The following is a 17,882-nucleotide window of genomic DNA, read 5'->3' on the forward strand; positions in this document are numbered from 1 at the left end:
AAATTACCCGTTAGCCTCACGTTTCGAACCTATCAAAGACTTTCTGGAAGGCTAAAAACAACTCAAGTCACTGTTTTTGTAGTTTTGTTTACCTGTTTTCTTTGGGGAAATTGTTGAAGTTCTCACATCTCAGACTGCCACTGATCTTGTGGAGTTTACGGGGTAAAAATAAGGGCCCAACATAACAATTTAAAACAAATGAAAAGAAGTATACCCTTCTTAAAATATCCGTTTCTGTACCCAACCACGCCCTCTATTTTTGATGTCAAAACATATAAAAGCACTTGAGGGCGCTGTTAAATCGGCCAATCAATTATCTTATTTTAGTCCGGTTATCGGCACCGTATCTTGCGTACTGGAGAACGGGCCGATTAGAGTCGTTGACTAGACCTCTACACCTGTCGCAGTTAAACTTTGACCCTCTCGGCACAGTTGCCCGGTTACATCAAAACGAAAACGGCGAATGACGAACGAAGTTGAACATGGGTGAGCAAACGTGAGTACCGTTCACTTAATTTAAGTATTTTTTTGAGATTTTTTTACACAATGGTCTTTCGAAGCACAGGTTAGGTGAATAAATAACGATAACATGAATTGAAAATTGTATCAGATCAGTTCGATGAGTACTGAATCAATCTGATTGCAATTTGTAAACATTCTGTCCTGCTGTTTTCATCTGTCATGTTTGTTTATGTGAAAAAGAAAGAAAAAAATGGCGGAGACATAATAGGAACAATGTGTATTCATGAATGACTGTACTCTATGTTAGACCCACTGACTGATAATGTCAAAATTTCGGAAAAGGAGTCTAGCGCCCCATCAGTCATTGGCTTTTGGGTCTATGTATGATGTTCACATAACTAAAACCTTGATCCAAGGTAAATGCACAGTGACAGTTTAGTGTTTTCTAGTGCTGTTGTTTAAAGACAGTGGACACTGTTAGTAGGGAGGCCAGTGAAACGACTGTTTTCAGATTTATATCTGTAAGCGTGTAAAAAACAAAATTTATAATCAGCGTTTGTTGACCTTTTCATTCATCAAAAGTAGGAATTTAAACAATATTTCAGTAGATGAAAGATTGATCTTTTCATTTGTGTTATTTTTTGTCCCAATGGGTATGGTTTATGAGATGAATTATTTCAAGAAAATCCCGCTTAATCAGCGCTGACTTACCGACGCGTCAACTCTTGGGCGCGGCCATCTTGATTTCTGGTCCTAATGCCAACTCGCGTTTTAGGCTAGATCTCGCGAGATTTAGGGGGGTTTGCATAGATGATGTCATCATTTTGTAGAAGAAAGCAAGCTCTTTCGTTTGATGTGTGACATGCCAACTTTCGCGAATGTGGTGACTCCTTAACAAGACTGTTTGCAAGAGGCCAAAAAAGGTACAGTTTTCTACCATGTTTTTTACTTAAAGAACTCCAAAATACACACATCAGGAGTCGATGAAACTTATATGAAACTATGTTTTTCTGAACACTTATACATTCACCAATAAAGGATACATTTTTTTATTTTTTTTAACGAAGGCGCAAAATGGGCGCATGGGCGATTTTAATGGGGAGGTCTAAAGGCCGGTTATAGTCGGTCGCGCGATGGTCGCGCGACGGAAATCTTGCGCGCAATCCTAAGACTGAGGCCTAAAAACCGTGTCTTTTTATGATCGCGCGTCCAGATTTCCGACGCCCGACCATCGCGCGACCGACTATAACTCGGCCTTAATGGCAAACGCCAAAAACATCGTTGCAGTTGTGAGTGGAATTTTATTCAGGCTTTGTTGACAACAGTCAACACAGTGCATGTGTTGTAAGGCCTATACTTTTTGTTTACATTGTTTATACCACAATTTCTTTACCATTTAATGACATTGTTGATGATAAACATTTAAATTTAATTCAATAATAAATAAAACAAACTTCAATTTTTCTTATTTATAATTTGTTTTATTTATTTTCTCTAGACTAGAAGAGGATGAATTTGCTTCCCATCTATGGTTTATGATGAACTTTTCAAGGGCCCTGACAAATCAAGTACAATTAATAATTACCTTTTTTGTACAATTAATATGCAGATATACAGATATTTCGGAGTCAGATATATCAGATGAGGAGCAAGACTCCATGTGGCTAGCATATATATATTGACGAAAATAAAGGCTGGTACAATGTAAGCACACATTCTTGTTTAACAAAATTGTTAAAATAACAATTTTGTTAATAGGTCCCTGGATATCCATCTTGGTTCAACATCAAATATGACGAAGATGAGCAGCTGTACACATACCAATTAATGGAAGATTACAGAAAAGGAGACCTCCAAATTATTTTTTAAGGTAATTTAGTTCATGTATGATGAATTTGAAGTTATTTTTGTTATGGCCACCCAACATACAATTTTGTGATTTTGGATTTGCGTCAGTAAAATCTTACAGACAGAAAACGCCTATTTTTGAACTTTAAATTACCATAACTTCTCTATACTTTCAGCTATGAAGCTGATTTTTACACCATTGCATTTCTCTTTAAATTCTCTTTTCAATGGTACTAAACTTGTGGGGTTCCTTTAAAAAAAAACATGAAAAGTGCCGGCCTCCCTACTTACAGACAGAAAACGCCTATTTTTGAACTTTAAATTACCATAACTTCTCTATACTTTCAGCTATGAAGCTGATTTTTACACCATTGAATTTCTCTTTAAATTCTCTTTACAATGGTACCAAACTTGTGGGGTTCGTAAAAAAAAACATGAAAAGTGCCGGCCTCCCTACTGTTAGTAATTGTCAAAGATTAGTCTTCACAGTTGGTGTATCTAAACATTATGCATAAAATAACAAACCTGTGAAAATTTGCGCTCAATTGGTCGTCGAAGTTGCGAGATAATAATGAAAGAAAAAAACACCCATGTCACACCAAGTTGTGTGCTTTCTGATGCTTGATTTCGAGACCTCAAATTCTAAACTTGAGGTCTCGAAATCAAATTCATGGAAAATTACTTCTTTCTCGAAAACTACGTCACTTCATAGGGAGCTGTTTCTCACAATGTTTTATACTATCAACCTCTCCTATTACTATTAAAGAACGGTTTTATGATGATAATTATTTTGAGTAATTACCAATAGTGTCCACTGCCTTTAACTGAGGATCTGTACTGTACCGGTAGGCCTACTCACATAATAAAAAAAATGTGCATTTTAATTTTCGAACTAGAGCCCCAGAAGACCTCAAGGAAAAGTTTCCGTATGGCGCCACCACTTTTTCATTCGAAATAAAATAATATAGTACCTAATTTACCTGATTGATATATCCCTTTTTGTAAAAATGAGTGAAAAAGTGGTGGCGCCATACGGAAAGTTATCCGACCTCAATGACGCAAAGTCATTTTGCTATAATTTTCTTGGCACCCAGCTGCCGGAAGTGCCTTAAAACAAAAAGTAAACATGAGGCATTTCTTGTTCCTTGGTTCCCTGAAAATCATAGCAAAATGATGGTTGTGTCATGAAACGAGTGAGAAGTTTTCTTCCTTGGGCTCTAGTATAAAAATGCATCTTCTTTTTTGTTAAATTATTTTTCAATAATACGGTGCTGATAAAACATTTTTTTTAGTTTTCATATAAAAAACACACACACAAAAACAGCAACAACAGCAAAACAATCAAGCCCAAGTAAAGTGGATTATTTTGTAACATTTACAGTAGAAGCAAAGTACACAATGGGATCTTATTTTTGAATAAAAACTTTAGTTTAGAGGACAAACTAATTAAATTGGTAATGGATCAAAGGGCCAAAGAAAAAAAATCAGATTTAAAATTCATTTTTATAATCAAATACTATTATTTTTTTGCAGATGATCTACAACTTTAACAAATAAAATTGAAGGGTAATTTTGGCAGGATGGATGCCTCTACTCAGCAAGTAACATTTACAGTAGAAGCAAAGTACACAATGGGATCTTATTTTTGAATAAAAACTTTAGTTTAGAGGACAAACTAATTAAATTGGTAATGGATCAAAGGGCCAAAGAAAAAAAATCAGATTTAAAATTCATTTTTATAATCAAATACTATTATTTTTTTGCAGATGATCTACAACTTTAACAAATAAAATTGAAGGGTAATTTTGGCAGGATGGATGACTCTACTCAGCAAGAAACAACTGTTAAGTTCCAAACGAGTCCTGACAATGAAGGAGAAGATCAAGAAATTACACCAGAGATCACACAAGATGGAGACTCCAAAAATATCCAAAGTGCTGAGAAAAGAGATGAGGATAGTCCTGTTGAAGAGAAAGACGCGTTTATCACTCAAGAAGAAAACCAACGGCAGAGTGAGACTCCAAAACATGCCTCGCTTACGGAGAAGGTCTCATGGAGAGAAACTCCTGATTCAACATCAGAGACGACGGCTCAACAAGACATGAAGCAGGGTAATTTAAATCTACTTCGAGCAGTACTTGATAGCGCCTCAATGGAAGATCTGAATACTCAGGTCTTCTTGAGTCCAAATGGAAAGTACTGCTTAGATTTAAGTGACCAGGCCATGACCGGAATCCCTCTTAAGACGTTTGAGCTTGATTACATTCACTGTTTGCTGTTGAACAACAACCAAATTAGCGATATTCCGCCACAAGTTCAGCAGATGACCTGCTTAGAAGCGCTTGTTCTTCAGGGATGTGGACTGACAAGCTTTCCAGTCGAGATTTGCCACCTGCCGAGCTTGGACATCCTTGATCTGAGTGGCAATGACATTCAAGATTTGCCGAGCGACATTGTAGGTTTGAGAAAACTCCGACAGTTTCACATGAATGACAACCAGGTGGTTCAGTTACCGGATGAGTTTTTTTATTTGTCAGAACTCACTGTCGTAAATCTCAACCAGAACAAGCTCGAGGCACTTCCACTGAAATTCAACCAGTTAAACTTTCTTCGCATTCTTGGCTTGAACAACAACAATTTCAGAAGATTTCCCAAGCAGATATGCTTGCTGGATCAGTTAGTCCAGCTCAGCATGTGTGGAAATTACATGCAGTCGATCCCATCTGATGTCGAGTATTTCTACAATCTTCGAGAACTTCATCTTGAGAAAAACTTATTGAGGATCCTTCCTGTGCAAGTTTACTGGCTCCCTGAGCTTCAGGAGCTGAACGTCTCGCACAATCTCATTACCGAGATATCCAAGGAAATCAAACATCTTGACAAACTTAGGATACTCGGACTAAACAGCAATCAGTTGGTTGAAATTCCCGAAGCCATCCAACACTTATCCGAGTTGGAGATTCTCGGTTTGGATTCCAACAGATTGAAGAAGATTCCCTCTGAATTTAAACACCTCAGCGTCCTGTCGGAGCTGTACCTTGGGCAGAACTGCCTCGAGGAGATCCCCGATGATATGTGCCTTCTTCACAGCCTGGTAGTCCTTGATCTCTCAGGAAACAGGCTAACAGATCTCCCCGTTGAGGTCGCAAACCTGAGGCATCTTAACCAACTACTCCTCCAGAACAATCAATTTGAGGACATTCCAGCAGGAGTTTGCTCCCTAGCAGAGCTTGAACTTCTCACCCTCGACCAAAATAAACTATCGCATCTTCCCCAAGAGGTTGAGAATTTGTTCAGTCTCCGGCAGCTGACGCTGAATGAGAACAAGCTGGAGAACTTCCCAGTTGAACTCTGCGAAGTCCAGATGTTGGAACACTTGAGTATGTCCAAAAACTCGCTCTCCTCTCTTCCTGCCCAGATCTCCAACCTCGTGAATCTCTCTCACCTTGATCTTAGCCAAAACCACTTCCAGAATTTCCCAGAGGAACTGTGCTCCTTGTCATGGCTCCATAAACTTTTAATGTCCAATAACCAGTTGATTGACATGGCCGACGATGTGGAGAAAATGGAGCAGTTAGAAGAGCTCAACCTGTCGAACAATCGCTACGGACTGTTTCCGCTTCAGCTTTGTGGCCTCCCCAATCTGAGAGTTCTACGCTTTGCACAACCAGAGGGAACCAAAATAACTTACCTACCATCTACTATTCAAGTTCTCCAACAACTTGAAGAACTTGACGTCTCTAATAACTCTCTGGAAAGCCTACCCTCCACAATCTCTGAGCTGAAGAATCTCATGAACTTAGACGTGACGCACAACTGTTTGGCCGAGCTTCCTGATTCCATCTGTGAGCTCAAGCACATTGAAGCTCTACACTTGGAGGGGAATAAACTACAGCGACTTCCGTTGGGGTTTGATTGCTTGAAGAACTTGAACGATTTGAGGTTGCAGGAAAATCCATTGTCTCACCCGCCGAGGGATGTTTGTGATGGTGGAGCGATGGAGCCTATCTCAAGATTCTTACATGTAGCAGAAGAAAGAGAAGGTATGATGTCTCAAGTAAAATAAGTATTTCTTACTGAGGAGCTCAAAGGTCAAATTGAGTTTTGTGAAGAGATACATGTAGAGTCCTGATGAAAATGGGGAACAAATTACAAGTGTCTAAACCGCAAGTTAAAATGGTATATACATGTAGAATTCCCAGTGTTTGATACCCTTCAAGTGCAATGATGTCAATTCAATGGTGTCAAAATTTAAGATGGGTCTGTGTACATCTTTGTACAGAGAATATACAAAAATTTTCATGAATTGTGATGATTTAGTCATTCTAACTGGTATAAGATTTGATCTGATAACAGGCACAGAAATTCCATATGGGAGATCAATTTGTTTTTTGACATTGTGATTCAAGTTTTGCTCTGAAAGAGTACCAAATAAAATCACATTTTATACTATTTTATCCTGAGGCTAGAGACTTCTTACTTTTTCCCCACTTTCATGAGGCCTCCATCTGTTTGAAAATGAGTGCATCACAAAACTGCATTTGATTTTGGAGCCCCTCTTTACAGAGATTTAACCCTACATGTAGTTGTAATTATTGTCTCACAGTCCAAAACATTATTGTTAGGTTTTACTGGCGGAAGCAGGAACAATGGCCTCTGTGTCTATGTCTTGGCCTTTGGTGCCCCTTCAAATAGTTCCCATCCATTTATTGATTTTCCAATGGAAGTGTCCTCTGCAAATTGATAATTGTCTTGCCCTCTCAAAAATGAGTCTCCAGGCCTGACAGATACAAAATATTCATACAATTTCAGGCCTGTTTGCTCCGTTTCTGGAAGGGCAAGTGCACCCAAGTTTTTTCTCCTTGGTCTGGTCTTGGGCACCCTTTGAGGAAATTGTAAATTTCTACGAGAGCAATTCAAGGGCATCAAGGCAATGAACGTTGCCTCCATGAGGTCTGCATTTTAAAATGATTTTTGTAATTTGATTTTACAGTTGCAATGATTGAGAAAATGTTCCGTTGTGTAGCGGCCAACGTTCGTCAGCGAGAGCTGCATGATCTCATGCGGGTCTTCCATTTCAGTAAAGATGAGATGTCGTTCATCGAGAAGGCCCACAAGAACGACCCGCCTGATGTGATGGTCATGGTGGCGTTGCGGAAGTGGAGAGGAAGGCGAGGGCGGTCAGCGAATGGAGAGGAATTAGTCAGGTACCTTAGGCTGATTGAGATGCCAGTAGTGGCCGGTAAAGTCAACACAATCAAAGTGTATTCACAGGCTCATCGATTATAATGCCAAGTCTGAATAGTTGATCTGGTAATGCAAAAGCAGTGTCATATTCCCCTTCGATGGAAATGTCAACCAAATATTCATGGATGATGAATATTTTGACTTTTATTTAATAGCAGGGTCATAGATTGTTTTGTTTTTTTAATTATCAAGAGAGATACAAAAAAAGTCACATGAGAAAGTTTCAGCTGACTATATAGTGTCTGCTTGTCTAGAAAATAGCAAAACAGTCACATTATTTTCATAAAGAAAATCAATCGATCATCAATTGATTGATTCATTGATATTTAAGAACAATTTTTATATGAACAACTTTGAATCCATCCTTGCTTAGGGATGTGACAGCAGGTTTCAAGCAAGTGATGCTGGGAGATACCAACATTTTAGTGGTTATAGACTCATGTTTAAAAATTATCTGAAAAACTATTTTTAAATTCCCTGTTTTCTCTTTTGTACACACTTTACTATTTACTCTAAGAAATATTTCTGTCTGAAATACTGCCATGCTGCCTCTTCCATTATTCCAAGTTTCAAGTTTCAAAGCAGGTATAAAATAATATTATGAACACAATATTTGACAAGCATCAACTATACACTGTGTTTCTTTTATCAATATTTAGAAAACTAGATGTTGGGCTTAATTATTTTGCTTTTCCAAAAATCAATGCAGTGTGTCTAGTTTTTGTTTATCATTTCATTAATTGTTTACATTTTGTATTTTATCACAACGAAAGTTTTTTTTACGCAGTGACAAAAAGAAAGTGGAGATCTTCTTTTTGTTTTATTTTGTGTTATTTTTAACAGGCATGATGTTCCCTCCACTTAATAGGCTGACTTCCATTTAAAAATTATACTTTTATACTTGGACTAATTAAAGAGCCCAAAATTTGCACATGTCAGTCAGCCCTTGCCTGATTTAAGTGTCAAACACTTAAAGCTGTTTTCTTGTCATATTTAAAAGAAATACTACTGAAAGAAATACTACTAAAAGTACCAAAGCATTTTATATAAATAGGAACATTCTATTCATGAGAGTTTTTTATATGAAATAAGTTCATGTTTCAGCATTAATTAAATTATTTAGTTTGCTAGAAATGACTTATTGAAAACAAAAACAGCAAATGGGAACTCTGAATATCTTGTTGTATAGTTTGTAACAATATTGCCAAATAATTGTTTTTTAAGTTGCCCTGATAGCCAATATATTTTAGTTTAGACATTTTTCTGACCGTAACAAAGTTATTACCTGGTAAATAAGTGTTTTATTTGATTATTTGATAGAAAGCTAAAAGTTACAACCCCCACCTTCCCCCCCCCCCCCCCCCCCCCGCCTGTAAATTTTGAAATAACTTAGCAACCAACCAAGAGGGTCAATTTACGTAAGCTTTTTAGCAGTTAAAAAGTTGCTAAGACAAATCTTGCAAAGCAGAAATTGGTTTCCAACCAAAATACGATTTTATCTACACTGCTCTTGACTGATTTCCTACCATTGTGGTTAAACAAAAATTGTCAGTAATTTTTATTGGTTTATAATTAACCACTCCATGGCACCACTTTCAGCCAATGATAGGTCTATATCTTTAAACAAAGTCAGTGTGCTGTTGAGATTGTAATGTCAATTTTGTATGTGTGAAACATGGACTGAGCTGTGTGGTGGTCTTAGTTAGCGATTAAATGTGTTACCAACTAGACCAGCGAGCACTTGAATCTATGGCGAACAGACACATTCTCAATATTTCGTGAAGTTGTCTATGCAAGTGGTCTATATATCACGACATTAAACTTTCAAGTAAACTTTTGAGTAAACTTTCAAGTAAACTTTCAAGTAAACTTTCAAGTAAACTTTCATGTAATGTTTCAAGTAATCATGCTTCTACTTAGACCTGCATCAGTAATAAAGGGTTTGTATAACAGACTGAAACATTCACATCATGTCATGAAAAAAGGTCTTTTCTTTTTCTATAGAAATATTTTTGCTGCAATTTATGCTACTGCTTTTAATTTATGCTATTATTACCTGCTAAGAGTTTTTTATTTTCTTATTTATTTGTTCTAAAAAGCATTCCACTGATACACATTCCTTTGTACAATTAGCATAATGTGCAGAAGTTTATATAAAATGACAGAAACTTATTTGGGATAGGTTGGAAGTTGATTAATAATTTGTGTTTTATTTTTAACATTAAAGTTGTGTGGTTTGAAACTTAACACCAGTTGTAGTGAATGAATTTAAGACAGGCACAATAAAATAAATGGTGTGACCAGCAGAATATTGTTTTGGGTTTATGTCCGTTCTTGTGTGAGTTTAGTCAGGTTTGATGAAGGAAGAAATTTCCTAGAAGCATTGATTGTCTTGCTGCAATAAAATAGTACACTTTTAGGGTTGTTAAGTTAAGGGCTGGGTCGTTTGTCAGTTCAATCAAATGGGCCACTGTAATTGCCAAATTAATAGACAATGGGACAGGACATTATTTTTAAACCATATAACTATAGTTGCATTAACTATAGTTGCATTAATTATATTTTGTATAATCTATTCTTGTCATAGTATGAGGGGGGGGGGGGGGGCGTGTTGCCAGCCGCTCCGTGCCTCTAAGCCCCGCCCCTTTAGGTGTCTGCCAGCAATAAGCACATCCCAACGTTGGGGGCGGGAGTCACCAACATGGCGCAGCCCATCAGCGAAACTTTACCAATTTGTTTTCTCCTTACAAAGTAATTGTTTTCATTGAATAATGGCAGTTTTGACTGCTTTTTTTGCCTGTGGTGGTGCATTCGTATCTGCAACATTCTGGCTGTACCTGCTGTCGATTAATTTACCGTCACTGCCAAGTGATCTGCAAAGCGCATCAGGGAATGAAAGGTAATTCGTTAGCATGGTTAGCCAATTGCATATTGCCTTGTTTGTGTTTTACGTAGTCATTGTCAAAGACCAGTCTTCTCACAAACTTGGTGTATCTCAACGTAGTGATTAATTAAATACACTGGGGGATAAACTATTAGTCATTGTCAAAGACCAGTCTTCTCACAAACTTGGTGTATCTCAACGAACATATGCATAAAATAATAAACCTGTGAAAATTTGAGCTCAATTCGAGACCTCAAAATCTAATAAATAGACCTTATGCACATACCTGTATACCTGTATACCTGTAGATTCGGGCTCTGCATAATGAAGGCTAAATGAAGCCTTATAAAACGCCCATCCATATTCACACAAAACTTACTGCAAAAGTGACGTCATTTCAGTGCGGCGCCCCCGCATTGAGGTCAAAAGGAGGTTGTTCATTGGCCAATCTATGTGCGTTTTGATTATTTCGTCACCGTTTGACCTCAAAGATGGCGGCTGGATGACGTCAATGCATAAGGTCTATTCGGATAACTTTCCGTATGGCGCCACCACTTTTTCACTCATTTTTACAAAAAGGATATCTCATTGAGGTAAATTAGATACTACATGTATATTAATTCATATCGAGTGAAAAAGTGGTGGCGCCATCTGGAAACTTTTCCGTCTATTCTTTTCTGACTGAGGGCTCGAAGTCGAAATCAAAATAATAAAAAAAGTGGTGGCAGGATACGGAAAGTTTTCCCCCAGTTAAGGGGTCGAGATTCGGGGATTTGAAATGTTTATTCTATTATGTGCCTCAATTGAAAAATCTGTTGAACTTTACTCTACTTTAACTTTGTGTATGTTGGGTAAGCCCTGTAGTGTTATGTGTCATACATGTATGAATTCCACAAATGTAAGGAATAAAATGAGGTACGTTGGAGTAGTATAGAATTTTTCTAAATGGGAGAAATTTGCAATCAAACTACCACGCATTTTGCGACCTTTGTTAACTTAGCGTTTTAGACATGTATCGAAGGTGGGCTTTAATGGCGACAGTGATGTGACCGATGTCAATAAGGTTGGCTAGAGGTCCTCCAAAACTACTTCCTGTTGTGTGACCTAAACAAATGTTGAAATCTTGGGATGGTCGCTTACATTGTTATTGTATCAACATAACTGGCATTGTTTGTTTATTTATTCAAATATTCTGAGCTGTAGACCTGTGGAATGGTTTAGTGGAGATTCTATTGAATTCAAGTCTTGCATTTTCAGAATACCTAAAGGCAGTGGACACGTTTAGTAATTGTCAAACTCAAAGACTAGCCTTCACAGTTGGTGTATTTCAACATGCATAAAATAACAAACCTGAGAAAATTTGAGTTTCGGTCATCGAACTTGCGAGATAATAATGAAAGAAAAAACACCCTTGTCACATGAAGTTGTGTGCGTTAGATGGTTGATTTCAAGTTCTAAATCTGAGGTCTCGAAATCAAATTCGTGGAAAATTACTTCTTTCTCGAAAACTATGGCACTTAAGAGGGAACCGTTTCTCACATGTTTTATACCACCAACCTCTCCCCATTACTCAGTGCCAAGAAAGGTTTTATGGCAATAATTATTTTGAGTAATTACCAATTAGTGTCCACTGCCTTTAATGTATTTTCTTTCCTCTCCATTCTGTCACTGATGTAGTATTGAGTTGAGATTTCCCACCAACCTCGACGATCTCAACAATCTCGCCGAGTTACTACAAGAATACAAAACCAATAACTATGGGTACGTCATGTTGCTATTCTGTAGCGCTTATCTCTACAAACAAACATTCGCCATTCCTGGATCAGTATTTATGGTAAGTACCTCCATCAAAAGACAGCCTTGATTCTTTTACAGGCTGCATCTCATAGGTAGAAAATACAGCAAGACAAGTTCTCAAAAGGGCATAATCTACCCAGCAAGTGAAGTGGATTTAGGACCTACCCAGGGTGTTACCGCAAACCATACCCTCTATGTACATACATGTGTAGACTACTTCACAAAAACTTTAGCGCAAGGCCTGATTTTCCTTAGTATAAATATCAAAACAAAAGGCAAGAACCAAATGTCAGGCCTATATGCAAAACTAGCAAAACTACAGAATTGTTCCACAAGCATCTGAAAACATACCTCATGAAGGAATCCAGCGATTAGCTGTCATTTCCTTACTTACTTTCCGTCATTATGTCGCTAATTACTGTTTCTAGTGTTTCTTGTGCGCCTTGGGTGCCATTTTAGGCAGATATGTGCGCTTTATAAATCTCTAATCATTTTTATTATTATTATGCATGTTATTTCCCGACACATAGCATCTTAATAGTTTTATCACTTTGGTTTATTCTCCAGAGTTGCTTTCTCCATTGCAGTTTTTAGCCGTCATTTATTTCAACTTCTTTCGTGTCAGATCAACTTCCCAATACATTTAGATTGTTTGTACAAAATTAATTTGTTCATATATTAAATAAGTTTGTCTGTTCTGTTTTTTCTTCTAAGGACACTCCACTACAAGCCTTGGCTTATTGGGATTGTGTCTCCACAATATTTTTATTTTATCTTAATTTGTTTTATACTTTCCAAGATGGAAATAAATCTTATATTGAATTGAATTTTGAATGGATGTATCTTTGATATTTCAGAACCTTTTAGGAGGGGCATTATTTGGTATCTGGTATGCCTTTCCACTCTGCTGTGTCTTGACAGCGACTGGGGCTTCTTGCTGTTATCTCCTGTCTCATCTCTTCGGTAGAGCAGTCGTCATGAAGTACTTCTCACAGAGAGTACAACCATTGCAAAAAAAGGTAACAATAGACTGTGCAAGTCACGCGCAACTCTCGCGCATATTTGAACTTCCGGGACCATTGTGGTCCCAACCTCATGGAGTTTAACGTTGGGGAGATTTTTTTCTGCCATAATTTTAGTTTAATGTACCTTATGACCATGAAAAATATGTTTATAAAAATGCAATACTAATTAACAACATATATAAAAGTAGAAATTAATTCAACAACAAAACGAAGAAAACCGATATGAAAACATGAACTCAGGTCAGCTTCCTATTTTAACTGGGTCACACATTAACCTAACGCCCTCGTGAACATTGTGTGCCGCGTAAAACCCACCTTTTGATAATTTCACAATCGGTCATAGATTTGCAACAGGGGTTCCAAAAAATTTAAGATCAAATAAACATCCTTGTCCAAGAATTTTCCTTTTGTCTATACATAAACTATAACCGATTAATTGCATAAATGTTTAAAAATGCTAAAATTAAATTAAACAAGCTCTTATGTGTATTTTTGTTGTTCAAATTTTGTATTTTGAATAAGTTAAAGCAAAGATTTGATTTGTTAAAAAACTAGTTTTTTGTCTGCCGTGTTTTCTCGCTCCGTGGCGCACGAAACTTGCACAGTCTATAACAGGCATGGTGATTCATTGTTGAAAGGGCAAGGGCACCAAGGCATTTATCTTTGGTAATGATCATTCTTTAATAAACTTCCTTCATACCTTCTGTGAGTAGTTTTAAGGAAACTCTCAAAACAAGCTTTTAGCCCATAAAGTAAGGGGAGGAAATTGTAAATTTATGTTGAACCATTTCTTGGGGCACCAAGGCAATAACTGGCTTGCTACCCCAATGGTCCTTGTAATCGGTCCTTGTGGTTTTGTAATCGTAAATAATTTAGAAGCAAATCTGCCACTTTCCCAAGAAAGAGAAAAAAATGGTTTGGATACTTAACAGTGTTCTTAAAGCCATTGGACACTTTCGGTAAACAGTATTGTCCAAAGGCCCACACTTCGTGTTTCACAACTGACATAACAAATAACAAACCTGTGAAAATTTAGGCTCAATCGGTCATCGGAGTCGGGAAAAAATAACGGGGAAAACCCACCATTGTTTAGGCATGTTTCACCATGTCATGACATGTGTTTAAAATAAATCCGTAATTCTCTAAAACAAAAATTGATAATTGTTTTCATGTTTTCTCGAAAAGTAAAGCATTTCATGGAATAATATTTCAAGAGAAGTCTTTCACCATTACCTTCTGTAAACCCTGTAAATTATTTGTAAATCTGTGAACTTTTTTTTTCTTTCTGTGCCGAAAGTGTATAATGGCTTTAACATCTGCCTTGATCAGTGGTCTTAATGTCAATTCATGTTTTTTATGCAAGACTTTTCAATGAGATTATTTTAGAATGTACACTTTTCAGTTTCATTTTCCTAAAAACTTGACAACTATTAACAATGCTGAAAAGTTTACAGGTAAATTAAATTCCAAACTTTTTTCATTGACAGTGAGTGAGGATTCATGTCATGGTTAAAAACTTGATCTACAAAAGGTATCAAAACCCTATAATACCATTGATTTAAGTACTTAAGCTAAGTAGACTGTATTAATGTTCTGAAGAAAGCTGGAGTAAGTAATTAGATCTTTTTTCCGTTTTTCGTAATTAGTTTTTATGGTTTTATTTTTTATTTTATTTTATTCTTGTCTTGTATCAGGTTGAGGAGAATCTTGATGGTCTGTTTTTCTTCCTACTCTTTCTGAGATTATTTCCCATGTCACCAAACTGGTTCCTTAATATGACCTCACCGATCATCGGAATACCTCTCTTCCAGTTCTTCCTATCTGTTTTAATAGGTAAGTACAGTGCAGTGTTTCTGCTACCAGTTAAGCTGTGAGCAGAGGTACATTTAACCTATCTTAGTGTCAGTGGTTACCTCACTTTGTCAAAAGATTTCCTGCAGTCGAATTCCAATCAACACATAACATTTATTAATTATGAGTTGATACTAACGCTCCTACTATCAGACTATTCAACAGGATCTGTTGCTGTCTTAAATGATAATCTATTTCAACATGCAATTTGATATCATGGGATACACAATGCACAGTGAATCCTTCAAAAGTCCAAGCCTAATTTTATGGATCTGCTAACCATAAGCGAGGTATCGGCACTTATGGAATAAGGGAATTCAGCCCTTGCACCAAACATATTTCACGGGTTAGCGTGGAAATTTGACCTGTGTGCATGCATACTCCATTTAATTTTCCAGGGATGGTGCCCGTTCGCGTATTCTACAGCTAGAGTTTGGGTTGGCACCCACTTTCACCTCGCTAGACATGGATGGATTCGACATTAAATTAGTGCGACAGTTTTTTTGCTGTTTTCCCGGGTGGAAAATGTATTCAGCTGAAATTTTCTGTGACTATTAATGTATCTTTGTTTTCTAGATCGCCAATAAATCAGCATTCTTTGCCTGGAGGCACCGTCTTGTTTTATATTTTTCATTTAATGTTTTCATTTTGTCTTTCCATGTGTCTATCTGCTCCAGGTTTAATGCCTTACAACTTCATCTGCATTCAAACTGGTAGTATATTATCGGAAGTGACCTCACTTAATGAGATTATTACGCTCAACGTTATGCTGCGACTGGGAGGGATGGCGTTGGTGGCGCTATTACCCGGTCTCCTCTTCAGGAAGTACAAGAAGGGAACAGCCAAGAAGGATTAGACGGGCATACAGGGTCGAGGAAAGTATTTGTATAATTAGCAGAATTATATTATTATAAATTAAACATTAAAGTGACTTTTATCTCAATACCCTAAAGGTGAACTTTCAGAACCAGTCTAAACGCAACGCAAATTGTGCATATATTTGACCAGAAGAGGGCACTTTCAATGGCAAATTTCCTTACATCACAATTACAGTATTATCTGTTTCGACTGCTAGTACGTCATTTTCTGTATCAAAGGCGAAATAAAATATGAACTTGGAAAAAAAGGCTTAAGCTTCACTTAAGTTTTACAGGTGAACTTTGCTCTTGAAGGGGCTCACCAATTTTCTTCTGGGCCCAATTTCATAGAGCTCCTTGAGCACAAAATTTTGTGTAAGCAAATAATTCATTGCTTGGTAAAATCAGATTACCGGCCAAGACTCCACTCAATTGTTATGCTAAGTAAACAACAGCTAAATACTAGTCATAAGCAATGTATATGGCATGAAAATGTTGACCAGTAACATGTGTAAACTAAGCGAGCTATTTTCGTGCTTACGTAAATTTTTTGCTTAAGCAGCTCTATGAAATTGGCCCCTGGTAAGTGGCACTTAATATTTATTCGGGACTTCTATGAGGAAAATGAAATGTTGGTACTGGAACCTTGCGAAGCGCACCACAGCAAAAAACACATGACACCAAGGTAATTACTATGGGTGTTTTATTAGGGATTTCAGTTGATAGGATGCAGGGTGGGGGGTTTTGGGGGTTGCCTCATGCACTTGCCAAACTGCTGTCTTTAAACTGCAATAACATCTTCAAGAAAAACGACAGCAAAGTTGTTCTATGCACAATATCGTAACTTTAACTTTCAATAGAATTTACGAACATTTTATTTTTTAGACATAACATGTTTTTAATATAAAACGTGCACATATATAAAAACAATATTAATTTGTAACAGTAAAGCAATTCACAGAAATGTAAACAGTATTTCAAAATGTTTGTATTAATTTTGCATTACAACTACCAGTAGTAGAACTTACTTTTGCACAACACAGTACTTATTAACTCAATGTAATAATCATATTTGAAACATTTCAGCATTCCCTGAGAAAGAAATAAGGCTTTTAAAAATGATTTTTAATAGGTTGGTTGTGTCTATGCCTCAGGGAGACCAGCCGTCGATTTCACCAAACTCTTCCTAACTTTGGATTAATCTTAGGACTTAGGACGGGTTCAGAACCGTATCCAAATACGTAGGACGCATTGAACTCATCCTAAGTTAGGACGGGTTACTCGTCCTAACTCCAGATAGGATTAAACCTATTTTTGTGTGAAATCGGCTGCAGGGCTCAATTGTGGTTGTGAATTTCCTCAAGACCACCGTAGGGCTTCTAGCTCAAAATGTTTACCCGTCTAGAATAAATTTAACAAGGCCAAAATCGTGACGAGAAAGAACTTTCTGCAGGGTTTCACATGCAAAACTGTTTTCATTTGAACAATCACTGTTGAAGATTTATCTCATTTATTTTGTCATAATTATAGGTATACTTGTAGATGATGTGACCTCTGTTGCACTCAAAAACCATAACATGATTCGCGCTCATACCACCGGGCAAAACCTTTGTGTTTTGGCAGCCAGCTAGAAAGTGGTTGCAATCTTACCATGACTATGTGTCTTATTGCCCGGCGAAACATGACGTGTAAAGTGTTTTGTCAACGGGGGCGGTTTGAATGTAAACATAGGTTACATCGTCTATACTTTGATATTTAACAGAATTGAAAGATAATCACCAGACTTGACTCAAAGTAAACAGTTAAACATAATTTCCTTCTGATATTACACAGTGGGGTGTTATTATTCAATTTTCAATTGAAAAACACAAGACAACGAGACTTAACCAGTCTTGAGTTGACTGGCCTTGG

The 17,882-nt window shown here is 37.1% G+C and overlaps 2 protein-coding genes across 3 annotated transcripts; both read left to right on the top strand.

The window, feature by feature from the left end:
- The first annotated feature begins 471 nt into the window (after nt 1-471).
- LOC117291814 (leucine-rich repeat and death domain-containing protein 1-like) lies at nt 472-8,845 on the top strand. Of its 2 annotated transcripts, none has more exons than XM_033773732.1 (3): nt 472-496; nt 4,077-6,353; nt 7,304-8,845. In XM_033773732.1, exons 2-3 carry the CDS (start codon nt 4,124-4,126, stop codon nt 7,597-7,599), a joined length of 2,526 nt encoding a protein of 841 aa, XP_033629623.1. In that variant the 5' UTR covers nt 472-496; nt 4,077-4,123; the 3' UTR covers nt 7,600-8,845. The 2 variants fall into 2 exon arrangements, with proteins under 2 accessions (XP_033629623.1, XP_033629624.1); XM_033773733.1 differs by lacking the exon at nt 472-496 and adding an exon at nt 890-938 and having other exon boundaries at nt 4,109-6,353.
- Nucleotides 8,846-10,249: 1,404 nt separating this feature from the next.
- On the top strand, nt 10,250-16,438 carry LOC117291644 (transmembrane protein 41A-A-like). The gene is made up of 5 exons (XM_033773488.1): nt 10,250-10,456; nt 12,119-12,275; nt 13,096-13,257; nt 14,958-15,096; nt 15,792-16,438. The coding sequence occupies exons 1-5, from the start codon at nt 10,329-10,331 to the stop codon at nt 15,968-15,970; spliced, it is 765 nt and encodes a 254-aa protein (XP_033629379.1). The 5' UTR covers nt 10,250-10,328; the 3' UTR covers nt 15,971-16,438.
- The last annotated feature ends 1,444 nt before the right edge of the window (nt 16,439-17,882 follow it).

Source organism: Asterias rubens, chromosome 6 (genome assembly GCF_902459465.1).
Source record: "Asterias rubens chromosome 6, eAstRub1.3, whole genome shotgun sequence".
NCBI lineage: Eukaryota > Metazoa > Echinodermata > Asteroidea > Forcipulatida > Asteriidae > Asterias > Asterias rubens.

Excerpts from the sequence above, each read along its gene's own strand:
- LOC117291814 (XM_033773732.1), top strand. The coding sequence starts at position 4,124 with ATGGATGACTCTACTCAGCAAGAAACAACTGTTAAGTTCCAAACGAGT. Across the intron at positions 6,354-7,303 it reads TGTAGCAGAAGAAAGAGAAG|TTGCAATGATTGAGAAAATG; the intron begins GTATGATGTCTC and ends TTGATTTTACAG.
- LOC117291644 (XM_033773488.1), top strand. The coding sequence starts at position 10,329 with ATGGCAGTTTTGACTGCTTTTTTTGCCTGTGGTGGTGCATTCGTATCT. Across the intron at positions 10,457-12,118 it reads AGCGCATCAGGGAATGAAAG|TATTGAGTTGAGATTTCCCA; the intron begins GTAATTCGTTAG and ends TCACTGATGTAG. Across the intron at positions 12,276-13,095 it reads TTCCTGGATCAGTATTTATG|AACCTTTTAGGAGGGGCATT; the intron begins GTAAGTACCTCC and ends TTGATATTTCAG.